This window comes from Phaethon aethereus (genome assembly GCF_964289735.1).
Source record: "Phaethon aethereus genome assembly, chromosome: 25".
NCBI lineage: Eukaryota > Metazoa > Chordata > Aves > Phaethontiformes > Phaethontidae > Phaethon > Phaethon aethereus.
The window spans coordinates 1,828,188-1,851,551 of NC_138601.1; the positions used below are offsets into that span (position 1 = coordinate 1,828,188).

The 23,364-nt window shown below is 43.8% G+C and overlaps 1 protein-coding gene across 1 annotated transcript; it reads left to right on the forward strand.

The window, feature by feature from the left end:
* Positions 1-2,844: 2,844 nt before the first annotated feature.
* MEIOC (meiosis specific with coiled-coil domain) lies at positions 2,845-19,781 on the forward strand (the record flags this gene model as incomplete). The annotated part of the gene is made up of 8 exons (XM_082010520.1): positions 2,845-2,850; positions 5,252-5,377; positions 6,644-6,801; positions 6,929-7,033; positions 8,536-10,390; positions 12,037-12,171; positions 15,972-16,152; positions 19,558-19,781. 8 exons carry the CDS (start codon positions 2,845-2,847, stop codon positions 19,779-19,781), a joined length of 2,790 nt encoding a protein of 929 aa, XP_081866646.1.
* Between the last annotated feature and the right edge of the window lie 3,583 nt (positions 19,782-23,364).

Consider the following 23,364-nt stretch of genomic DNA (forward strand, 5'->3'; position numbering starts at 1 on the left):
GGGAAATGCCTCTGAAAAGCAGTTGCTGAATATTGCAAATAGCCCCTCGGCTTCCAGCAGGTAACTGCCAGACGGTTCTTGCTGGAGGGGGTTTGCTTCCCAGCCTCTGTTTTATGCGAAACTGGCTGTGACAGTTCACCAACAGGTGAACACCTGTGTCCGCTGAAATTGCATTTTCCTGTGCAGTTAGCAAAGGGGTCTGGCCTGGAGGGTCCTCCCTGGAGGAGTCTGCCACTGCTGCACCCCCAGCAGTGAACTCTGGATAAATGATACAATCTGGGCGGGGATTCTCACTGCTCTGAACGTCGTGAATCTTTCTGTCGTGGGGCCTTGAAAGACCCTCTCGCAGAAACAAATGCTGGAAATAAAACCTCTGAATTTGTAAGGAAATAGTGACTTGAGGGAACAGTGAGGGTGGAGCAGCCAGGCTCCCCCATTTCAAAGGGGGAAAATGGTATTTCACCATTTCAAAGGGGGGAAAAAAAAAGAGCAAAGCTCCCCGAAATGAACACGAAGGTCGCACCAGTTCCTCTTCAGACCCGGGACCAAAGGGGACCCCAGCCCACCCCGCTCAGCCCTGAGCTCCAGCCACGACTCCTCTGCTTGGGTGAGAGGACTGCACCTTGTGGAGCTTCAGGCACAAGGCTCTGAACCAGGCCGGCACCTTCACCAGGGCATGTCCCAAAGCCCTGGCCCACAGCCAGGCCCTTCCCAGGGCAGGGATGAAGCAGGGGTTCGGCTGTAGAGCCGAGACCCTCAGTGCTGACCGTGCTGTGCGCCCATGATGTCCCCAAGTGAGACCTCTGGCTTCCAGCAGATACAACATCTGCTTCCTGCATCCCCAGGCGGGCAGCGTGGCCCTGCTTCCTGGGCAGGTTTAGGAAGGCGTACCAGGCAGGATGAGGACCCCCCAGACTCGCCCCACTAACCTCCCTGTGAACCTGCTAGCTGGTAGCCTGGTGAAGGGAGTGAGAAGGCTGGAGGCTAGCTAGCACCAGGAAATGAGAGGCATCCCAATACGAATGCCCACACTTCACACAAAAATTTATGCCTCTGTCATCATGCCGCTCTCTGTGTACTGCCTTTATGTGCCCAAATGGACATCGTGGCAAAAATGATGTCCCAGACTCCATAAAAATAGCTTGAGACATCAAAACCAAAAGCTGAAAACTGAAAAGCAAATTAGCTTGAGAAATGAAAGCAAGAGTATGGTTTGGTTTCAGGGCTTTTAGGTTTTCCTTAGTCCTTTTTAGTGAAAACAGCAATATTCATACGCTTGGCAGAGTATCTAAACCAGCAGCAGGGATGAGAGGTGTAAGGAAACAAGAGCTGGCAGCATAGAGACCCTGCTGCTCGTACTGGGTTCCCTCTTCCATCAGGTTTCCTATGGTTTCTCCTTCCAGCCCAGCAGCCCCAGGGCTCTGGGGCACCCCTGGCTGTTGACTCCCCAGCAGGGTCTCAGCCCAGCAGGCCCCACCACAGGCAGGGAGCCATGGCGTGAGGCCGGAGACACACTCTGTCACCAGTGACAGGTAATGGAGGTTTCCTCTTGCTCCCATGGGTGACGCACAGGACTGCAGAATCGCGGGGGCAGTTTGGCCCCGGGCAGGACTGTCCTAGTATTGTCCCTAAATCAAGATTCTTTCACCCTGAATGGTGCAAAACACCATTCAACACACTGAGTCAAGATATTTGTCTTTATTGCCAATCTGTGGAGTGGGGTGCTAGGCAATAAATCGCAAATCCAGCACACCGTTAGCTCGAACAGCAGTAGTTCATATACAGTACAAATAAGCTGGTTAGTTACGTGATTTTATATCACAGAAATCTTTGTACACGTGCTCCATCAGTTACCTAATTCATTATACTAAGGTGGTTCTACATTTACGTTCAAAATCTCCTCATAAAGATGTTTTTTCATATTAAAATCATCATAAGTTATGTAGCGAATACCTCATATTTTTGATCTTTGCCCAAATCTGTCTCTGGTTTATGTAAAGATGCTATAACAAGGCATTATTTACATGGGTTGACAGAATTTTACTGTCTTCAGATACTGCTCTAATTACTGTGTCTTGTTTCTGGTTATTTTAACACCCAACATCATTCTCTCCTTTAGACATAGAAGCCTTCCATTCTTGTTATCCTCGTTTCAGACCAGTTCATTTACATCCTTATTCAGCCTAAAAGTTTTTACCTGTAAGTTCTGAGGCTTTTATTTTTTAAACTCTGTCCTTCTGACATCACTAGCACAGAGCTGGGGTGGCAGCAGCTGAGGGCAGCCTCACTGACAGGGCCCGGGGCCTCCTCAGGCATTGCCCCGACAGAGCAGCCAGGCCAGTGCCAGCCCCGCGGCAGCCAGGTGGCTCCCAGGGGAGATGCCGGGGCAGCAGCCGGGGCAGCGCCCAGAGCTGAGGGACCCCGCTCCAGACCCGGGGGTGGCCTAGGCCGCTTCAACGACCGCAGCGCTGTCTCCGGGTTGAACAATGCCTCCGCGGCCCCTCATTGGCGGAAGGCGTGAGCGAGGTGATTTTTCATTGCCCGATGAGGGCCAATAGAAATAAAGCTCTGTTGCCATGAGACTAGCTATAGGCTCTCGATGTCTATTAACCGCGTGGATAGCAGAGAGGGTCACGCGGTGCGGGGAGGTGCGAGGAAGCCGAGCGGCTTCTCATTGGTTAGACGGCTCAGGGGTCGACCAATCCCCTCGAGCGCGCGGGGTGGGGCGGCAGTTGGCCCGGCACGAGGCTAACGGCCGCCCGTCGCCTCAGGCGGTTCGCCATGGCCGTGCGCGGCAGGGACGGCTGCGCGCGGTGCCGGTAGCCACTGTGGCAGCGGTCGCCCATGGAGGTGAGGGACGGGGCCGCGGTCTTGCCGCGGGCTGGTGGGAGGCTGGGCTGGGCTGGGCTGGGCAGCTCTTTTTGTCAGAAACCCAGCAGGCGGTTGGAGATGTCCCGGCGCTCGGGCTTTGCCCGGGCGCCAGTAACCGAGCAGGGCTGAGGCTGGGCGAGGCTTCGCGGCCTTCCTCCGGCAGTGTGTCTGCTGCCAGGACCCGGCTTTTATCGGTGCCGCGGCGTTCTCCTATGTGGGGCTGCCCAGACCTGGGCCTGCTTTGGGGTAACGGGTGCTGTGAAACTGAGCTTGGAAATATTAGGAAAACGCTTTTCAGCGTCCTGAAAAAGTTGCATTTTGGGAAAAAGATGAGTGTCTATGGTTTGGTGGGTGTCGGGGGTGTCACAAATTTGTAGCAGCTTGCTGTCCCTATACATTTCCTTGTTTTTTGAGATCACAAGTCATGTAAGTGCTAGGTGTCCTTACTGAAGAAGGAGGCAACTAAGGAGAAAATGTGGCATAATTGGTGTGAGAAATGGAGCAGTGCTCCATGCCAATTCTGGCTTTGCTTCGTCACATATTTGTAAAATGTGTCTGAGAAAAACAACATCTTAGCACATCGGTGTAACTGTGGTGTAAACTAGATGGAAGATCATGCTGTAGACCGTGTACACTAGACATAGAGTGTGTTTTCATCCTCGGGTAGCTATAGAATGACTTTTTATAGAGAGGAGTGTTTATACTTCCAGAATGCTAGTCCTGTGAAACTTGAACTTTTTCTGAGTTTAGTAAGCCTTTTCAATGACCTGCTACAGTAATTTGAATATGATGCAAATAACTGTACTATTATTTGTGAGCTAAAGGGTTTTTTAGCTAGTCAGATGTATTTTAACTTTAAATTTTCCTTGTGTACCTCAGCTTCTGAAGAAGGGAAGAAAAAGTGCCTAATGTTTTGTTTTCATAGAATCTTTGGGTTGGAAAGGACCTTTAAAGGCCATCTAGTCCAACCCCCCTGTAGTGAGCAGGGACATCTTTGACTAGATCAGGTTGCTCAGAGCCCTGTCCAGCCTGACCTTGAATGTTTCTGGGGATGGGGCATCTACCACCTCTCTGGGCAACCTGTGCCAGAGTTTCACCACTCTCATTTGCAAAAAGTTCTTTAGATCTAGTCCAAATCTACTCTCTTTTAATTTAAAACCGTTACCCCTTGTCCTGTCACAACAGACCCTGCTAAAAAGGCTGTATCCATCTTTCTTATCAGCCCATTTAAGCCCTGGCAGGCTGCAGTAAGGTCTCCCTGGAGCCTCTCTTCTCCAGGCTGAACCCCCCCAGCTCTCCCAGCCTGTCCCCACAACAGAGCTGTTCCAGCCCTTGGAGCATTGTTGTGGCCTCCTCTGGCCCCGCTCCAACAGGTCCATGTCTCTCCTGTGCTGAGGGCTCCAGAGCTGGATGCAGCACTGCAGGGGATTCTCACCAGAGGGGCAGAATCCCCTCTCTCACTCTGGTGGCCATGCTGCTTTGGGTGCAGCCCAGGACATGGTTGGCCTTCTGGCTGCGAGTGCACATTGCCAACTCATGTCCAGCTTTTCATCCACTAGTACCCCCAGGTCCTTCTTGGCAGGGCTGCTCTCCGTCCCTTCATCCCCCAGTGCTGATACTGGGGGTTGTTCCAACCCAGGTGCAGGACCCTGCACTTGGCCTTGTTGATCCTCATGGGGTTCACACAGGCCCATTCGTCAAGCTTGTCCAGGTCCCTCTGGATGGCATCCCTGTTCTCATTCCTTGTTCCCACTGACCACCTATTTCTGAGCACTTCTATGGCAATGATGGGGAGAAGGGTGTTCCTTAGGTAGAAATTGTTTCTCCCACAGTTACAGAATGGGGCTGATTTCCACCGTAGGTCCTAGCATGTGTATTACAGCAAAATTCTAGCTCCTGAAATCTGAAAATGCACATACATGCATTCATGTAATATAAATGATGTAATAGGAACACTGATGAAAGGATAAGAGGTGTCTAGCGATGCACGGAAGGCTAAATGACTTCTCTGCTACTGTTGGTGAAAGGGGATGACAATTCTCCCAGTTCTGTAGTTGGTAGTCTTCTGTTGTGGTTCAGCCCTTCAGCAGCTCAGCTAGCCTAAATGGAGAGAATGCAGGTTTGCTCTTCACCTGCACCTCCTCTGTCTCCAAACACCTTGTGAATTTCTTGTTGTTTGTTGGGGTAAGCTTTTCTCTAAGCAAAAATATGAAAGTGCTCTAATGTCAATATGTGTAACTAACTACCTGAAGACTTAGATGAGCAGAATCCACAGGTCAATTGAAATGTTAACAAAGTTCATGCTGGTATTAAATCTACAACTTTCAGGTCTGTGTATAATTATGTGCTTCTACCACTTTTTTTCCCTTGTCTTGTATAGCCTAAAGTTGTGTTCAGAGGTGGCAATCGCTGCTGGAGTAGCACAGAAGCTGGCGGGAGGCTGACTGATGCATTCAGTAGCATAATGACAGGCTCTGGCTCGCTATATGGTTGCTACAAATCACAGGTTCAGTTCATTATAAATGAATTTTTTATATCTGTGTAAGAGTTTAGCTTGCTTATAAATAAAATGGTCAAAAAATATTTCAAATACACTTGCTTATACTGGTGAACATAAATCACAGTGTTTGATTTATTCATAATAAATCTCCATCATCGTAATGTTAATCAGAAAGAAGAGTGACTTTTTTTAATATAGTCACAGATGAAGGAATATGTGGTGTGTAGTAAAATAGTATTTCACTGTGTTCTTTGTTCTTCTGTTACCGTAAACAATTGTAGACAAATTGAGGGGCAAATGACTTATTTTTAGGAAAACTGAGAAGCCAGTAAGAAGCAGCTTAGGTATAGCAACAGTTATTTCTACGGCATGGCAGAAATGTAGAGTCCAAACGTTCATATAAACCAGGCTGGGGTTCTAAGTCTGAGCACTAGAAAATGCCAGGACAGTTAAGTACATCAGACCATTCTTTTCATTTTGCCTTTCATAGCCATAAACTTTCACTGAGGTAAAAGACTCAAATAAATGAATGAAGACTCATTCCCAATACCTTCATTAATAGTCCTGTTACTTACTCTGTCTGAGACTTGTCTGGCTTTGTTCTTCCATGTCCTTCAGTCCAGCAGCTGGCCATCTTTTTTGCTTACAGAAGTATTTTACAGACTTGGGGAACTGAGACATGAAGTAGAGACCTTCCCATAGTTAGGCAGAAAGCCTTACAGGGAACAAAACCTGGTTTTGTCTGTCTCTTTCTGTAGCTGCTTGAGTACTTTGCTCTGTAAAGGAATATATCCTGTGTCCTTAACATTTAACGCTGTGAAAACACTGTTCATTTTTTCAGTTAGTAAGAGCTAAGAAAGTATATCGTGTTTAAACCAAATGAGCAATTGCTTTTTTTCACTTAAACTGGATAGAAGACCTTTCCTCTAGAAAAGAATTGGCTGTAAGTTTTCTTCAGTAGCTTAAATAACCTATAATGATTGGGAGGAATGGGGTGTCTCCCAACTTCTGTTGGTGATCATCTATTAGAAACTGGTGCAGACGTTTCAGGCTGACACAGCCCCAGATTTTTACTCCTATGTGTATATGTGCTGGGCAGTAGTCACCACCGGAAGTTATCTGTAGTATTGTGTCAAAAAGTACATGGCTAGCTTGCTTTTCATGCTCTGGTTACTCCAAGGTTGAGCTCAGGTATAACCACGTAGAATGATGAAATGACAATTTGATGTGTTTAATTTTTAAATTGGTGCTTTTATTGTACATAAAATACAGAATGAAGAAAGTGTAGAGCTACCTCAGACCTACAGTTCTTCTCTTTCAACATCAGAGTACTCTGCACCTGTGGACTCTTCCTTTTTATATGCGCCATGGTCTACCTGTGGAGATGATACTAAGCAGCCTGCCGCTTCTCAGATTAATACGAAGTCCAGGTAGTCATTTTTGACAGAGAGAGAATGTGTGTGTTGAAGGAGTAGATGGATTTTGTTTGTTTAATTTTAGCTTATGAATGATTTTGAATGAAGTAATTGTTTTAACTAATATGCAATTCATTTTCAGGTTTCAAGCTGAAAGGAATGATTATGGCAGTGACACAGATTTATATGGACTTGTGTCTAACATCTTGGAAGAACAAGATAAATCACAGCCATATTGTGCTGAAGGGTGAGTGTGTTGCCATGCAAACACTGCTGGCATTCTCTTCCTCTGACAAAAACTACCCTCGCTGATCTCAATATCTGTGTTCTGTTAGTCATCTTTGCATCTGCTGCTGGCAAGTCCTTGTGCTCTTCACAAGGTTTCCCTTCCTTCCCCCTAATCTTCCAATATTTTGCTTGTGATACTTGAAACTTCTCTCTTGGTACTCAAATGACATGGTAGTTTCTGGCTTTCTGGTACTTACAGAACTTTTTAATTGGAATTTTTATATAAGTCCTTAGCAAGCATTGTGGAAATGCTGTGTTCAAATAAATCTCCTTGGATATATGTCTTGGCCTATTTTATTTTAGATAAAGATTGAATTCAGACTTCAGGTTTCTTAATTAACTTCAATTCACAGAAAGAATACATAAAACAAAATCATATTCTTTCACACTTTCCTGAACTGGCAGGAGGGAAGAATTCCGTGCAAAATTATTATTTCTTTATGTTAGTGCTACCTATGCCATATTTGCATTGCTAAATGACAAATTTATTTTGCCTATATTCTAGCACCAAAAGAAACTAATAATAAGTCATAATAAATTGAAACAGAATGATTTGGATCCAGCATTCCTGAGATGCTTAGAGAGTTCACAGTCTTCTGCCTGAATCTGAGTATTCTAAGTCTAAGAGATAAGAAACAGAATGCAGTTCTCAAGGTTCCCAAGCTAGGCACTACTCTTCCTTTCCGTCTTCTCCCAAAATTCCTATGATTTCTGTATGTGTGCTGAGTTACGTGGCTGAAGTGAGGGAAAACTTTAGAACGAGTCAGTCTTGATCAAAAGGTTCCTTTGCTTCAGACAATTAAGGTTGGATTTCTGTCTTCAGTACTGCTAAATTTGGCTGTGAATGTAATGACTTCCAGGCACAATTCCATTTTTTACTTAATCTGTTTACAGCTTTCCTTGACAGTCAGTGATTGTCCTGTGTTAATCCATGTTAATTAGAAGGAGGAAAGGAAATGTGCTGAGATGCTTATTCTTGATTTACCTGCAGGAAGCAGTGTAAGCCAGTGTAAAACACAGGCAATTCTGAAGCAATAAGCAAGATGATAGAGAGACGTGTTTTGTCTGGAATGCTAGGACATGGCTTTGAAAGGTTGGGAAGTATGGCTATCTTAACTTGTTGCTAAACCAGAAGTATTTTGGTGGTGATGGATAGTAAATCTCTTGACGGGACTGACTGAACACAATTTGGTATGTACTTGTCACTTGCAGCTTGAAGGCATTGTACATAGCTCCTAAGGTATAGGGGTGGGTTTAGACAAGCCGGAATCAGTTTTCTCATCTGGTTAAGGGAAACTGCGAAGATGACTGTAGTGGATAGAAGTTGGAGTAAGACATCGTTGAATCAGTCAAGAGAAATGGTTGGGGGAAGAATTGGGTTTTTAAACCTATTTCTGCATTTGGGGATGGAAGAGGAGCACCACAGATAAGATTCTAACCGTGTATTTCTTGTTTTTCAAGGAGTGGCCCTTCCAACTTGAAGTCAGTATGGCCCATGAATGCAACCAGAATCGTAGACCACAATGACCTGTTGCCAGAAAGATCGGTTGTTGGAGCTGTCTCACAACAGGGTTTTTATAGTAGCGAATCCGTATCTGCTACGGAAAAACAGTACTTGCAAAGTGGTAATCTTGCATCGCAGCAAAAAGTAGAGGAATGTTATCACGGGTTTACTGGCATAGACCTTGAAGACCAGTGTTTATACCCTTCTAGGAATGATCATGCCAACTGTTGCAACATACAGACTAATGAGAATATTAAGACAACACCCATATATCAGAACTACCCATATATAAAAAACATCTTTACACCCCAAGCTGGGTATTCAGAAGTAATCAGAGACTTGGCAGCTGATGCTTATTCTTACGGAAGGGAGAAGGTGTGTCCCAAAGGAGCGGATGCGCAGTTCCACCAAAAGTGGACAGAAACATTTCTTCCGCCATTTCACAGATACAATGAAAGTGCAGATTATAGTAGATACACTGAATATTCTCATGCTAGTAAAGCAAAGTCTAATAAGAGCACCAACTGTAGCCTCCAAGAAAATAAAAAGTTAGTAAATGGAACCATTGAGGCACTATCTCTGGACACAGAACCCTATACTAAATTATTTCAAGGTAAATCAGGACCTCAAAAAAAACCAGAAGATACTATTTCAGATCAGCAAAACTTTACATTTCCCAAGGCTGTAGGACTTCTATCAGAAAAACAATTTGCAAATGAAGCTTCATTCTGCACTGATTTTGGGCAAAAAGTTGAATATGGACTAAAATCTTTTGCAGCTTGTCCAGGGAGTAGTGACTGTGCAAATAGTGTAGAAAAGCAGCAGTTTTCCAAGTCCGATCTTCAGAATTCTGAATACTGTAAATCACTTCCATTATTGCCAAACTCAGCAAACCCTTCGGCAGGTACTAATGTAAGGCCAGCTTGGATGAACATCCAAACTAAAACCACTGCCTCTGTCCCATTTCAGAATCCAAGTCCTTTGCTGAAACTGAATAATCATTTACCTCCTTTTCCAAAAAGTTCCAGTCATTCTAATGATTTTTTTCAGTTATCATCTTCAAATTTCCCTTTAAATAGTAATTTATTTCACAAGCACTGTCAAGATAATCCTTCGGTTTTTTCGAGTCTTGATTTTGGCTATAACATTGCAGAACGAGCTCGGTCTGCTGCTTGCATGGAAGCACTAGCTAGGAGTGGAGAAGAGAATCTCATTGAGTATTTAAGTGAAAAGAAATTAAAGCAGCCAAATGGATTCTGTGACAATTATTCAGCTCAGCAGTTTGGGATCATTGAAAACATGAACAAACACCGCTTCCAGTTGAAGCCACAGAGTGAGCATTATGATCTGCAAGGACAAAAACATGCAGATGGGTTCTTGCAGAACAGATACCAAGATTTAATGGAGTCTCAGGATCAGTTTAATCTCAAGCAGGGGAGCGGAGACAGTAATGCCATCAATCCTGTGACTTCCCTGCAGGCTCCAGGCTTTTCCAACAATTGCATGATGGGTGACTTCAGACGTAATCAGCAGCTTGGTTCAAGTGCATTCCCCTTAAGATCAGCTCACCTGTTTGGCCGTTCCGTTGTCCCGCTGATGGAGTCTCACAACTTGTTCTCCCGTGATGATTTAAAATGCTTCTACCCTTATTTTAATGATAAGATGTATGGTGACAGTTCTTTTTCTGGTTTTGTACCGGCATTTGGATTTCGAAGGCAAGTTAAAACCCGTACTGGGCCTGCCAGCGAACTTCATGTTAGACTAGAAGAATGTTACGAACAGTGGAGAGCTTTGGAGAAAGAAAGAAAGAAGGTAAAAATAAATAAATATGCCATATCACAGATTTGATGTAGATCTCATCCTACTCAATCCAGTTAGAGATCATGAGTAATGATCTGTTATGAGTTGAAATGCTTAGTGGCACTTCAGACTTAGAGTTTGCTTCCCTGTATATTTGGGACTGAAAACAGAAGTTTTGAAGGTTTGTAGTCTGGTTGGCAGCATAACTAATGTTGTATTAAATGTTGCACTTACAGCAGGAATTCAGTGATTTTTTTTCAGTCACTGTGTTGGGGAAGGTGTGCTGTATGACTAACAAAGCCATGTTACACCTTATTTTTTTAACACAATAAATACCACGCATCTGGAAACTTTGAAGCAAATACAGTAATTATATTTTGAATTGGGACTAAACTTTAATCCTTTCAAGAATTAATTACATTTCTTAGGCCCTACACTTTTAGTTCTTTCAATGAGTTCTTCTCACCTCCTGTTACCCTGAAGTTTTAAACCTAAGATGTATTTGAAGGGGCTCTTCTTTTCTTACCCAGAAATGGAGGCGTTAGAAAGGATGATACTAAAACACTGAACTAAAAGATTCGGGTAGTTCTGTACGAATTACTTAAAGCAATTGCCCTTTTTTTGGTCATCAGCGGAAGTGCTTCAGGCGACCCTTGTTGAATATGAAAGTTGTCTTAATTTCACCAGTTCAGATCGTTTTGAATTTCAATACCAGCGAGAGCTGTGACTTTCTGTGAGGGGAAACTTGGGACCAACTGTTGCAGGGAAGCAGTGGGGCCGGGCCATTTGGCTGACCAGTTCACAAAGAAACTTAATTGTGAGAGGTTGTAACACGGGGAGGGTTTGCCAAAGGGTTTCCTGACAAAAGCTGGTTGTTGCTTTGAATAGAGGGGCTAGGGGGAGAATGAGCTTGACTTGAGGAGAGGAGATTGGTGTCTAGGCTTGCATAGAAAAGTGCAGAGGAGAAAGACTAGACATGTGGATGGCAGGGGGATGTGGTGGAGAAAAACAGGCTGCAGCTTAATGTGGATGACCACAAAACAGTCTAAGAAATCCAATTTTAACACAGATTTCGCTAGCTATATATTGTTACAGGGGTTCCAGAGTGACATAACAATGGGGTGAGAGAGGTTGAAAGTGGAAATCTTGCTGTCAGGTTTCAAAGTAATTTTCTGATGGCTAAATAAAATATTATTTCATTTTTTAAAAAAAAAAAAGCTTTCTGTAGCTTGACTAATCGGTACAAAATTTTGGTTAATTGCTGACTTCACAATTTTATTTTAATTTTGTGTGCGAGATCCACATCTGTTTGCTCATTCTTTTTTGCCTTGTGATTCTAACTTGCCTCCATTTTATTTACAGGCAAAATTAGTACAGGCTGTAGTCAGTGTGAGAACACATAACACTTCTGAAACACATTATGTTGGTGAAATTACTTTAGTTGAACCTCTTTGAGTAAAGTGGTTGTTCGCTTAAAACAGATCATTGTCTTACCAAATGGTTGAATCACAAATGCATGAATTCTCATTATCCGCTTTTAAAAAAATCCAAAACCCTAAGGGAAAGAAATCATATATCTGATATTTTTTCTTGTTTCTGTAATAAAGCACACTTTGCAGCTTACATTCTTAGGGAGTTATTCTTTTGTTTTCCTGCAGACTGAATCAGCTCTTGCTAAGAATTTCCAAGGGAAAAAGGTTTCTAGTGCTAACAACACTCCGATTCCAAGGCTGACATCAAACCCATCAAGAGTTGATCGCTTAATTGTGGATCAGCTACGTGAACAAGCCAGAGTGAGTTGTAGGACTAAAAAAAAAAAAATCTATTTAACTTAGCACACAGAACTTAGAGTACAGTGTAAGATATGTAAGACGATCAGGACAGCTTTTCCCAAAATAGCTTTGTTCTTAAATGCTATGCAGGGAATAATATTTCAGCAGTCCTTGCTAGAATTTCTACAGCTCCAGGTTCACTGCTGCTGTTACCAGGGAACCCACTGCATGGCTGAGGCTCACATTTACATTCATACGTGCCAGGAGGATGTGGTTTCTAGTACAAGAGCATGCATAAGATGCCAGAATCCAGTCATCTAGCCTAACTGCTTGCACAGCTCTGAGATGTCCCTGCATTTTGAGCTCTTCTGTTTTGAGCAGCTCAGCAGAGAAATGTTCACTATAGATTTGTAGACACTGTACTAGAGGAGGTATTTGTGGGGAAAAAAGCAGGTTTGATTAATATTTGTAAGACTTTGATATATATTTGCTTGAGTGTCTTGTATTTTCTTAATGCAGAATGGTTATTTGATGCAACTTCAGCCTGAATTTCTACATTATTAGTTTGCTGCTTAAGCCAAACAGCCATAACCTGTGGGACAAGCATGACTGGTGTCTTTTGAGCTGCCGGTGGCTCTGTGGCCAAACGATGGTGCCAGTGTGCAGTATCGTGCTTCTTTGTGAGGCAGCAGCCTGCACAGAATTCTGCAAGGGAGACTGAGGGAGGAGATGAACACAAGCGAAGCTGGTCTGTGATGCCAGCAGAACAGCCAGGGTCTGATCTGGCTCTTCTGAGGCTGAGAGGCCAGAGCCAGGGTGCTCATGCTGAAGAAGGAGAAGAAATGTGGGCTGAAAGTACAGAGCTGAAGCCTGCCCCTGCGCGATGACATGGGATTAAAGGCAGCAGCTGTTCTGAGAAATGCTGGTTCTTGGAGGAACCAGTACTGCTGAGCTCAGCTGCTCCCTAGGCAGTGGTGGTAAGAAGCAGTCTTTCCTACCAGTCTCGCACAGGTGAAATAAGCCGTGGAGCCACGTCACCTTACTGCCTGCTGAAAACTGTCTTGTGCAACTGCCTGGTTTTGTTCATACGGCTGAGCAGAGAGTATACATGTTTGATAGGCTTAGTGTATGCTTTTTAAACTACTGTTTTATGAACCCCAGAAGAGCAGTGTTAGGAAGTTTCCACTTTCAGAAGGCTTGCCTGTCCTCGTCCTAGTACTTTAAAACTGCATCTAAAAAGGACTTAATCTTCTCTAGCCATTTGAGGAACCAAACTTCAGGGTATAGAACCTCAAACACTTGTTAGGTAGTAACTGGAAAGTAGTTTTAAGGATACTCAAAAGCACAGTTCAGCCTGGATTCTAACATCAAAAAGCTTAGTGATGGCCAAAGAGAAACACTGGTACAAAGGTTCGAGTGGAAGTTGAGCTGGCTGACTCTGAGATTAACTCTTCGTAGTGTGGAGCATCTAGTTAAATCCTCTTGGTGGCCACACACTTTACTTTGTTTTTCTCATTTGAGATTTCCACTTGCGGTTGCTTTCAGTTCCAGAACAAAGCATAGCTGATGGAGAGGTGACGGTAGTTTCCTTCACTATGTCATCGATAGCTATTAAAACCACTTAACAGTCAGAGAACAAACTTTAAATCAGGATCCCGTCCCTACAGACTGTCTCATCTCCCTTGTGTCTAGGGAGGTGTAAATCCACAGCTCCATGGTAACTGGAGAATGCCATCGTCCACCCGCTGTGGGGTACTCACAGGCTGTGAGTTTTGTGAGGCTGTGTTTTGTGAAGAGCCGTCATCAAAGCTGGGACTAAAACATCAGTCCTCCTCCCATGGTGTATGCTTACCTCTAGACTGCAGGGTCCGTGGCTCTGCTGGCTGTTTCGCTGGGACCCTGCCGCTCCAGCAGTCAGCCTTGGCATCACTGGTGGCTTGCTGCTTTTTCCAGTGAAGGACCCAAATTACTTGGCAAGCCCTGTGACAGCAAAAGGGCTGTCAAGTTGTGCTTTCCAAGAGAAGAGCAGGTTTAGTTAATGTCCCTGAGTCATGAGTGGAAGGAAGTATCTCTTGAGAGTGCAGGATGAACTTCTGAAAAACCTGAGGGGTTGGAAAAGTGAGCATTTGAGCCTTCTGTGGTTCCCATTGGGCTACTGGCGCAGCCCAGCTTTGTTGACTTTTGTGCTTTTAGACACCTGGCACTACTCCCAGGCTTAGTATAAACAACATAGGCATTTAACTCAGCTGTGGATCCTACTGGATGATGTTGTGGTACCTGAAAACCAGGTCTTCGGAATGTTAGTCCTTTTGTGGATGTGGACATACTATTAAGTAAGACTGGGAAATGACTGTCAGGTTCATCTTGCTTTGTTTCACTTGCTTATGTAATCCTACTGTGCTGCTCCTTAAAGTCTGGCTTTTTCTTCAGAAACAAATCTAGTGATTTTCAAACAACCTTACCTACTTTAGTTTCCTGTCCTAGTGACTGATTCCTCAGTTCGTGTGAAGTTCTCCCTTCACTTTTCGTTAAACTCTCAGCTTCCTTACAAATGTGAAACGTCACTTTTTGAGTTTACTGGTTGTTGCTGCTGTCACGGTAACTTGCGCAGTTTATTCCTGCCTACGTTTCCCCCCTCCCAGGCTTTTGCCACATCAAAGAGCAGGACAAGTCTGGCAGTGGGGGCTTACTCCTTCCTGAATGCTCCTTGGCAAGGAGTAGGCAGCTCTGTTTCGCTGTTGTGGATGCTATTACCAAAATAACTGTCCTGGCCAACAGCCTGCTCTGCGGATACTTAGGGCAGATTGGGCAAATTGTCCTGGTTCAAACACCTTTGTTAGCCACCCTTTTTTTAGGTTTAAAAACTCCATGCCAGCCCTTTTTCCTAGGGAAGCCTACGGTCATTCTGTTGCAAGGAAACACCGAGAACTTCGCACTGTGCTCCCAGACCTTCTGCTTCTTACTTTTTAGCCTGTGGATGACCATTAATCATCAGGCTTCTTTATAGCTCATCAAGTGTAGCCATTGCCCAATGAACATTACAATTTTGGATTTTTTTAGTTTTATTTCTTTCTGCTGACTGGTAACCAGGTTCTTCAGTGGTCTGTGAACCATGGTTGAGGAATCGCTCACCAAGGGGAAATTCATAGCAATGTGACTGCTGTAAGACAAAAAAAGACAACAAAGACGCAGATTTTCAATTAACTAATCATTCAGTTTTGATTTTTGAGTGGTTGTGCTCAATGTTCTCTGACAGAGCTCCTTTAGTGTTGAGTATCCACCCTGAAAGTCAGCCTATGCATGTGGTTCCACAGAAGCTTAAGCCAATCTAAACTGAGGACTGCTGCTCTCCCACATTTCCTATTGCTTTGCACTGGCACAAGGAGATCACCTGGGTGAAAACTGGACCATCGTTGTGGGATTGATTTTTTTCACCTGGATAATTGCAGCAGTGCTGATGATGGAGGGTTGGACCACAGTGGTCTCGATTCAGAGGAACACACATTGTCATGGAACCACCTCCTGTTACATGGTTGTCTCAAAGTTGTGTATATCCATTATTAACTAGTAAGCTGTGTGTCCTAATATTTGGGTATTTTAGCTTTGCTGTTGTGCTGTACACACACAGGTATTCTACAGCTTCGGTTTTGGAGAAGAAGAAATCCTAGGTAAGAATTTAGCTACTTCAACTGTAACTTTATGAACTGTTCTCAAAAGAAAATAATGATTATCATTAATCTGTTCTTCCTAATCTAGTTAATTTTCTTGTAAGTCTAGATGAGTACAGTGTGAACTCCACTAACGTGTAAAATGTTTATTAGGTTGTGACTTTACTGGGAAAAATGGAGCGCCTTCGCAGTTCTCCCCTTCATGCTAACATTTCTACTGCTCTTGATAAACATCTGGAGGTAATTCATGTAGTGCAGTCACGTAGAAAAGATGAAATTGTAAATGCTTCAAATCGACAGAGGCAAGGAGCTCCCAGGTGCCAAGATGACAGAGGTATAATTATGCTTACATATTTTTATAAGGTAGCTGAAAAATTCTACACGTATTGCAAGTCTATTGAAAAAAAGAGTGAAGTTTTTTTATTAGAGTCTTAATTTATTTTTTCAGTGTCTAGAGCTTTGAGAAAGGCAGAATGTGTGGATTCTAGGTGATGATTTTGAGAGGACACTAAAACTGGGTTTTAGAGATAATGGGTTAAACCATTTTGAGTGCATTTATTCAATTAATGAACTAGCAAGTAATAAAAAGGTAGTGGGGTTGGTTTGGGTTTTTTTATAGTGCAGTTTGGGATTGGAGATGATACTAAGCTATTGCCTCTTTCTCTGTGTCCCTCATATTCCTGTTCCCATCACTCTTCTAGCCTTGTCTGTATTTTTGCAGACTTCCTTGGTATCTCCATGCTGAATCTGTGCAAAGAGACCACCATGACCTTGTGTTATGAATGGATTTCCTCTTCAAGCATGTTCTGTAGTAGATTGACATAAAATACAAATAATATTTTGGATGGATACACAAAAATGTATCGGTCAGAATGTTTCTAATCTTAACGGTATCCAAAATATGCAGAATATTCAGCTTAATCTTTCAGTAGAGCATAGGCAGACTGGCAGATTCCCTTCTCTCTTAGATGTGAGGCAGAGTAAATTCCTGCTACCTGTGATGCTCTGACATATGGCTTTGTGCTAGAAGCTTTCTTGCATTTCTGGGACTTCTCTGTTCACTTCCTGCCTCTTTCCACACCTGAATCAGATGGATTATTTTACTTCTTTAGGGTGTCACATCATGCAGTTCTGTAATTTTCAAATTTACTTCAAAGGATACGCTATAGCAATTTTTATTTTCCCCTGTTCACTGACATTCTTGTTGCTCTTTACCTTGATTGAAGATTATGTGACTTGTTAAGATGAAGGGAGTTTTTGGGTGTTTAAGCCCATGAAAATAACTTGCGCTGGCTTTACTTGGCGTGACTTCTTAACCAGATCAGTTAGCTCTTTGGAACTGAGTAGTCTGGGACAGAGTAGCTGTCAGACCGTGAGATCTGCTCTCTGGTCCGGCTGCTTTGAGAAGGGAAGAGAAGGAAGTGGGTTTGCACAATGGGATCTGACTGTTTCACTAGAAAGGTTGCACTTTCTTTATCTACCTCTCATCCTCTGTACTGGCTGTCCCCAAGATGTGTTAGCCTATTGTGGCAATTTGGGATGATTTTTCAAACTGTAGATTATTGAATGTAGTAACTATATTTGCTGCATGTCTGGGAAAGCCTTGAGGAAAATGCCTGAAGCTGTGCATCTCCTGTCTTTGGCAGAGCTTCCTTGTTGTTCTGTTTTGTTTGAGAAGAGGTCTTCCCCAGCCCAACCTTGTTTCCACAGCACCTTTCTATTCCATCTGATCTGGTATTAAGCATCTGTCTTATCAGGCAGGACCTGTGTGTTCTGTCCTCTATTCCAGGAAGTTTGATTTAAACAAAGCTCATACGTGAGCCATGGTCGTCTCTTTTCCCAGCTCCCCCACTTTAGTTGCCACACAGATTTGCTTCAGTGGGAAGCAGATGGAGCTGACCTGCTTCATATCAGTTGTATTCATGTACAACATGGGTCTGAAAAATTCTACTATTACATACTGAAGTTGTGGAACTCTACGAGGTATCTGGCCATTGTTTGTAAATGTCTTTGACCACTTAGTGAAGTTCTGGAAGAAACCACAATGATCAGAAAAAGGGTTTTACAGAATGCCATCTGTCACCAAGAACAACTGTCAAGCCTTTTAGAGCTGTCTGACCATACCTCTGCTTTGAGATTGCCCTAGATTTAGTTTTCAAGATCTTTCAGAAGGATATAGGTGTTACAGACCATCTTCTGAGGGAAGAAAAGACCTTTATTAATGTCTGCAAACTCTCAGGAACTGCATTCAGCCAAAGACTTTAAAACAACTCTTCCTTATTACTGTGGGATTTTCCCTTCTTCCCTGGTAGTGACCCAAATGCCAGCCATATCTTACAGCTTTGTGATGTGCGTTATCTTACAGCTTTGTGATGTGCGTTCATGTGAGTGTCGCTTGTTTCTTAGCTTCTTCTAGGCAGTCCAGATGACATCATTCCTGTGGTCTCTTCCCAACTACACAAAGCTTGGTGTGGAAATTTGAATTTTGAAAATACAAGACCTGATAATCACAACCTCCCACTCTGTATTCTGTCCTTTATTTCTCTGAAGTTATCCTTCCAAATACTACCTTCTAAAATTCTTTGGGTGGCTGACAGCTGTGTTGGACAAGTGGATTTTTGTGGTGATTCTTCAGTTACCTAAACTGATTTTCTGTCCTGCTCCTGCTTAGCAGCGGTAACTGTAGCAGAATCAGTGGTCGTTCTGTGCAGAAGGAAGGAGGCTTGTCTCAGAATGGGTTTCACAGAAACCAGCCCATGGAGTGAGCGCCAGACGAGCTGGTGAAGAGGGATGGTGAGGGGATGGGGTTAGGTGTTTAAATTCTGCCCTTTTCTGAGGCACACTGAGTACTGCCAGGAGGAACAGTGAATCCAAGAACACTGGTTGAAGGTAGGTGCCGGGTTTTTGCAATAAAATGAAACTGCAGTCATGCTTACTGAGCATGGGTACTTGGAAGAGCAGACTTAGTCTTCGACTGCTTCCAAACCCCATGGAAGTGTTTGACCAGGGAGGCAGGCGCACACGTGCTTTCTCTGCAGCCCAATGTACAGTGTGGCGTGACCCAGCTCCGGGAGGAGTGAGCGTGCCCCTACCCCAAAATAACACACGCGTTCTGGCTGAGAACTCTGGTGCCTAGAAGAGGGTATCAAATTTGTGTCCTCATGCACAGGCTGGAATTAAAGCATTATTTATGCATTAAGACATTGCTGTTGAATAAACGGACCACTGCATCACCTTGCTCTTTATTTTAAACCGGTTTAAACCGGTTTCGCACATTTTTGCAGAACATGATCTGCGTGCTTTACTAAAATGCCATCAATGAGCTGTTCCTTCAGCTGTCTTAAGATGGGCAAAGGATCCTACTTTGTGGATCTGGAGGCGTTGCTATGAACAGTCAGCAACGAGCTCGCAAAGGAAGGGGCGAGATGCCTTTAGTACGTGTGTATGTGGAGTGCTTTCAAAAACAGAACTGACCATAAGGCTTTGGGTGCTCCTGATAATAGGTGACAGCCAAGTAGGAGCTATAACAAAATAAGTACCTAAATTCTATATACTCTTTGTATGAGGGCCTAAAAATCACTACTTTCTTAGGTTCAACTTCTACAGCCTTACAAAGAAACAGACACAAAATCAGACACTAAAAAGTTTTGCTGGCTTTAGCATTGCCAGAGTGAATTAATCCCAAATAGTGCTTGATGAACTGTGTAACAAAGATGAAAACGCCATTTCCTCCCTGCAGATGTGTTTGCTCTTGCTTTGGCAATTCGAGAGATGAGTGTAGCAACACGTAAAGCACGTACAATTCTCTGGTGCGCACTCCAGATGACCTTACCAAAATCTTCAGCTGGAAAACTAGATCCAGAGAAAGCTGTTCAGGAGATGGCACAACCTGAAGAAAAAGCGTGTGAAAACATGAACAGCTGCAGTATCCTAAATCAGAAGGGTGAAGGAAGCAAGCACTAACGAAATAGCAGATGTGTGCAAAAATACACTCTGCAGTCTGTATGTATGAGAGATGATACTGTAATTCTTTTTAATTATTTGTGAAGTTTGAACTAGTAATATTTGTATTTAAAGCTGTATCTTGATGAGAAGTTGAATTTGCTTTAAGGGCTCTCAGGTTCTACTTAAATTGTTCACATTACAGGCAGCACCAGAATATTGTAAAGCCAAACTGGTGAATGTTAACTTAAAAAATAATCAGACTAATTAATTAACAGCCAAGCTATTATTTAACTTCTGCAGGTGAACCCTGGTGTACAACTCTTCCAATAACTTCTTTTAGTTTTGCTTTAGAAAATGGGTTTTAAAATAATGATTCTTAAAGACTGTAGCCTCATGGGGTGTCCAGTCAGTATCAGTAAGATTGTGATGTACAAATGGTTTCCTTATCAAACCAATACCTGGAAACAGGAGGAAAAAAGGCTAAGAATACCCAATATTCATGTAAAATTAAATATTTAACATATAAATATTTATGAATTTGAGATTTTAGAATCTAAGTTTGTGAAAGGAGGTGCACCAGGTTCTACTAAATTACTGGTATGACAAAATTGCTGTTGTGAAACCATGCAATTTAGTAAATGTGTTTAAATCATTTGGGTATGCTCTTGGGGAAAAAAAACAACTGTTTTAAAGTATTTAAACATAATCAAAATATGACATGCACACAGGATTATCCTTTAAAAAGCTGTGCAGCAGCTGAAATAATGAGTCTTGTTTTTAATACCTTCGCTTTAAAATTTGAAGAGGTATCACAAAGTTCTGAAATTTAAGTTTTCTTAAAGTTACTCTTTCGCTAGTTTGGTTTAAAATTTGGTTGTAATATTTTAGACTTATTAGTTTACATGTGCATTTTTGACAGCTATGGATACTTGGTGTTTCTCTGCTTATCTTAATCTATACGGAATATAAGTAACTTATTCACTGATACGAAATGTCGGTATTATGTGGTTCAGGAGATGGGGGGTTTTAACACTTCTAGCATTGCGTTTATAATGTGTGGATTAAATTTATTCAGCTGTCCTTGCCTAGATACCCTGGCATTTTAAATGCCTGTTTTCTTCCTACTTCTGGAAACCCCAATATGTGAAAGGTGTGATTGCACCACAGAAATTGTCATTAGATGATGTGACAAAGAGACTGAATGAGAATGCAGCAGGAAGTGGAGTAACTGTTCTGATCACTGAAATGACCAAAAGCACTGCCAGAGCGAGTGTGTCTGGGCAGGAGAACGAAGCACATCTTCATACTGCCAGTCACTGCTTTAAGATTTGTCAAGTTTAACGTAGGATGCATTGATGTTAAAAGCAATACTGTACTGACTTTAATCTGTCTGGTAAGAAATAAATTAGCTTTTGTTGAAGAGCCTTTGTTCTGCATTTGTCCTCATAGCCTCGGCTCTTAGAACTTGATCTGTTAAGGGGGATTGTAATTTTCAGTTAGTTACTGAAGGACATTAAGTGGTTGTCACAGGAGAATTAGAGATCACTCGGGCAGATCTGATCTAGCAGTTAGTTTATTGAGTTTTGATCAGTCAAGTCAATTTAGGTATGAAAAATATTTAACAAATATGGATGGACTGGCAGTCAATACTCAATTACACCTGAAGTCAGTACAGGATACAAAGATCATCGTGTAAGCTTACCATACGTATCTCAGATGTTACATGCATCCAAAAAATACCCCTTGCCAAGCCATCAATGTGTCAGGGAAGGGGGTCTCTCGGCCTCAAGGGGTAACCTTGATTGCCACCCTGCAGCCAGCTGCCAGGCAGGAGAGCTAAAGTGGTTGATGTGTAGTCAGATTTTCTGTTGTGTTCACGCAGTTTCGGTCACTGGCCAGGACAGGCTCCAGCCACACCAGGTTGTTTTGGGCTTGGTGCTGAGTTCTCCCCAACAGCCTTGCACAACAGCATTAGCTTTGGTTAGGTCTGCTTGCTGAGCCTGGGCCAGAGTTTGGTTAGCTCAAACAGGAGGAGTGCATCCATCACAGCAGTACGAAGCAACAGCGATACTGAAACTAGTCTTTTGTAGAGAGAAATGGCTGGAACTTTAGACAAAACAAGGGGAAAATTGTCTCTGTGCAGTGAAGCCAAAGCAGTGGATTCTTTTTCCCCAAGTATCTCATTAGGTACAAGCTCTGTACTGCCAGAGAAAGCGTACATAGTCATTTCAGTATCTGCACTAGAAATCTGAGGAGTCTGGCTGCAGTATTTATTCCTTCTCTATACATTTCTGGGTGCTGACGCCAGTAACATGCTCCTGAATGTCTCCAATTCAGCATTCCAGGGGCAGTGTCTGGTCTGGGCACTGAATCAATGGCAAAATTTATTGCCACACGGTTACAGCAGTGTGAACCCCTCGGGTACAGCTGATGCACTGTTCGTGTGTTTGACAGCACACATCAGGGCTTCCAGCACCAAAAGCCAGTGAAGCCACCTCGCTGTGGTGCTGGCAGTGAAATCTTGGTGAGCCTGACACTAGAAATGCATGTGTGCCCTGCCACAGGGGCACAGGGCAGGATGGGTACCAGCAGAGGTGACCCATGCACCTGGGAGAGGGGGCTCCCACCATGTGCCTGTGATAAGGCCCTTCTCAAATCCATATGCCCTTCTCCTGAATGTGTATGTTTTGGCACTGACTGATGGCGTAGCCCTGTGTTCTCTGGCTCTTGAGCTCAGTAACAGGCAGAGGGGTGTCAGTTCCTTGCAGGAGTAGGTGAACACGGCAGTTTTCTCTGGCCCTTTACACCCAAAGGTCTTAAGAAATGAGCTGTAACAGGACCTGGTGTGCTGGCATCCATGCAGGCAGGAAGCTCCAGCCCTCAACCCGCTTTCCATGGTGGAAGCAGAGGTTTGGGGAAGTTCAGCACCTGCTCTTGGTGTCCAGCTTAGGCATGGGGGAAAAACACAAGACTTGAAGCACCTGCTGTAGCTGCCAGAGCAACTGTGGTGCAAAAGGAAGAGTTAAATTGCCCTGGATAACCGCCAGCTGTGTCACACCTGCATGTGGCTGCTCCAGGCAGGGGTGGTGCCGAGCCACAGCTCAGAGCCCTCACCCAGCCTCAAGCCCAGGGCGTGCGAAGGGCTCTGGGTCACAGGAGGAAGCAAAAGCCGGTGCCGGAGCAGCCCCTGGGCGGGGGTGTTGCTGTCACCCCTTTCTCCCTCAGCAGCTCCCCGCCATGAGCCCCAGGGCCCAGCGCAGCCTGCAGGGCCCTGGGGAAGATACTGCAGCCTTGAGGAATGAGGTGTGAATAAACGAGGACCCTCGGAAATCCTGCTGCTGGGTAAGGGGAAACCGAGGACGCAGGGCAGGTCTGAGGGGAGCCCCTGCACACCCTACAATCGCTAACCATGACACTCACTCAGACAGAGAGAAGCCCACTTCTCGGCCAACAGTTTTATTATCCAGTCCAAAGACAAAGCAGTTACTCACACAGCAGCTAGTTAAACAGGAGGCAGGACCCCTTCACCAGCCTGAAAGGGGCTGAAAGTAGGAGATGGGGACGAGTACCATCGGCCGCCCACCAGCGAACGAGGCGGCCA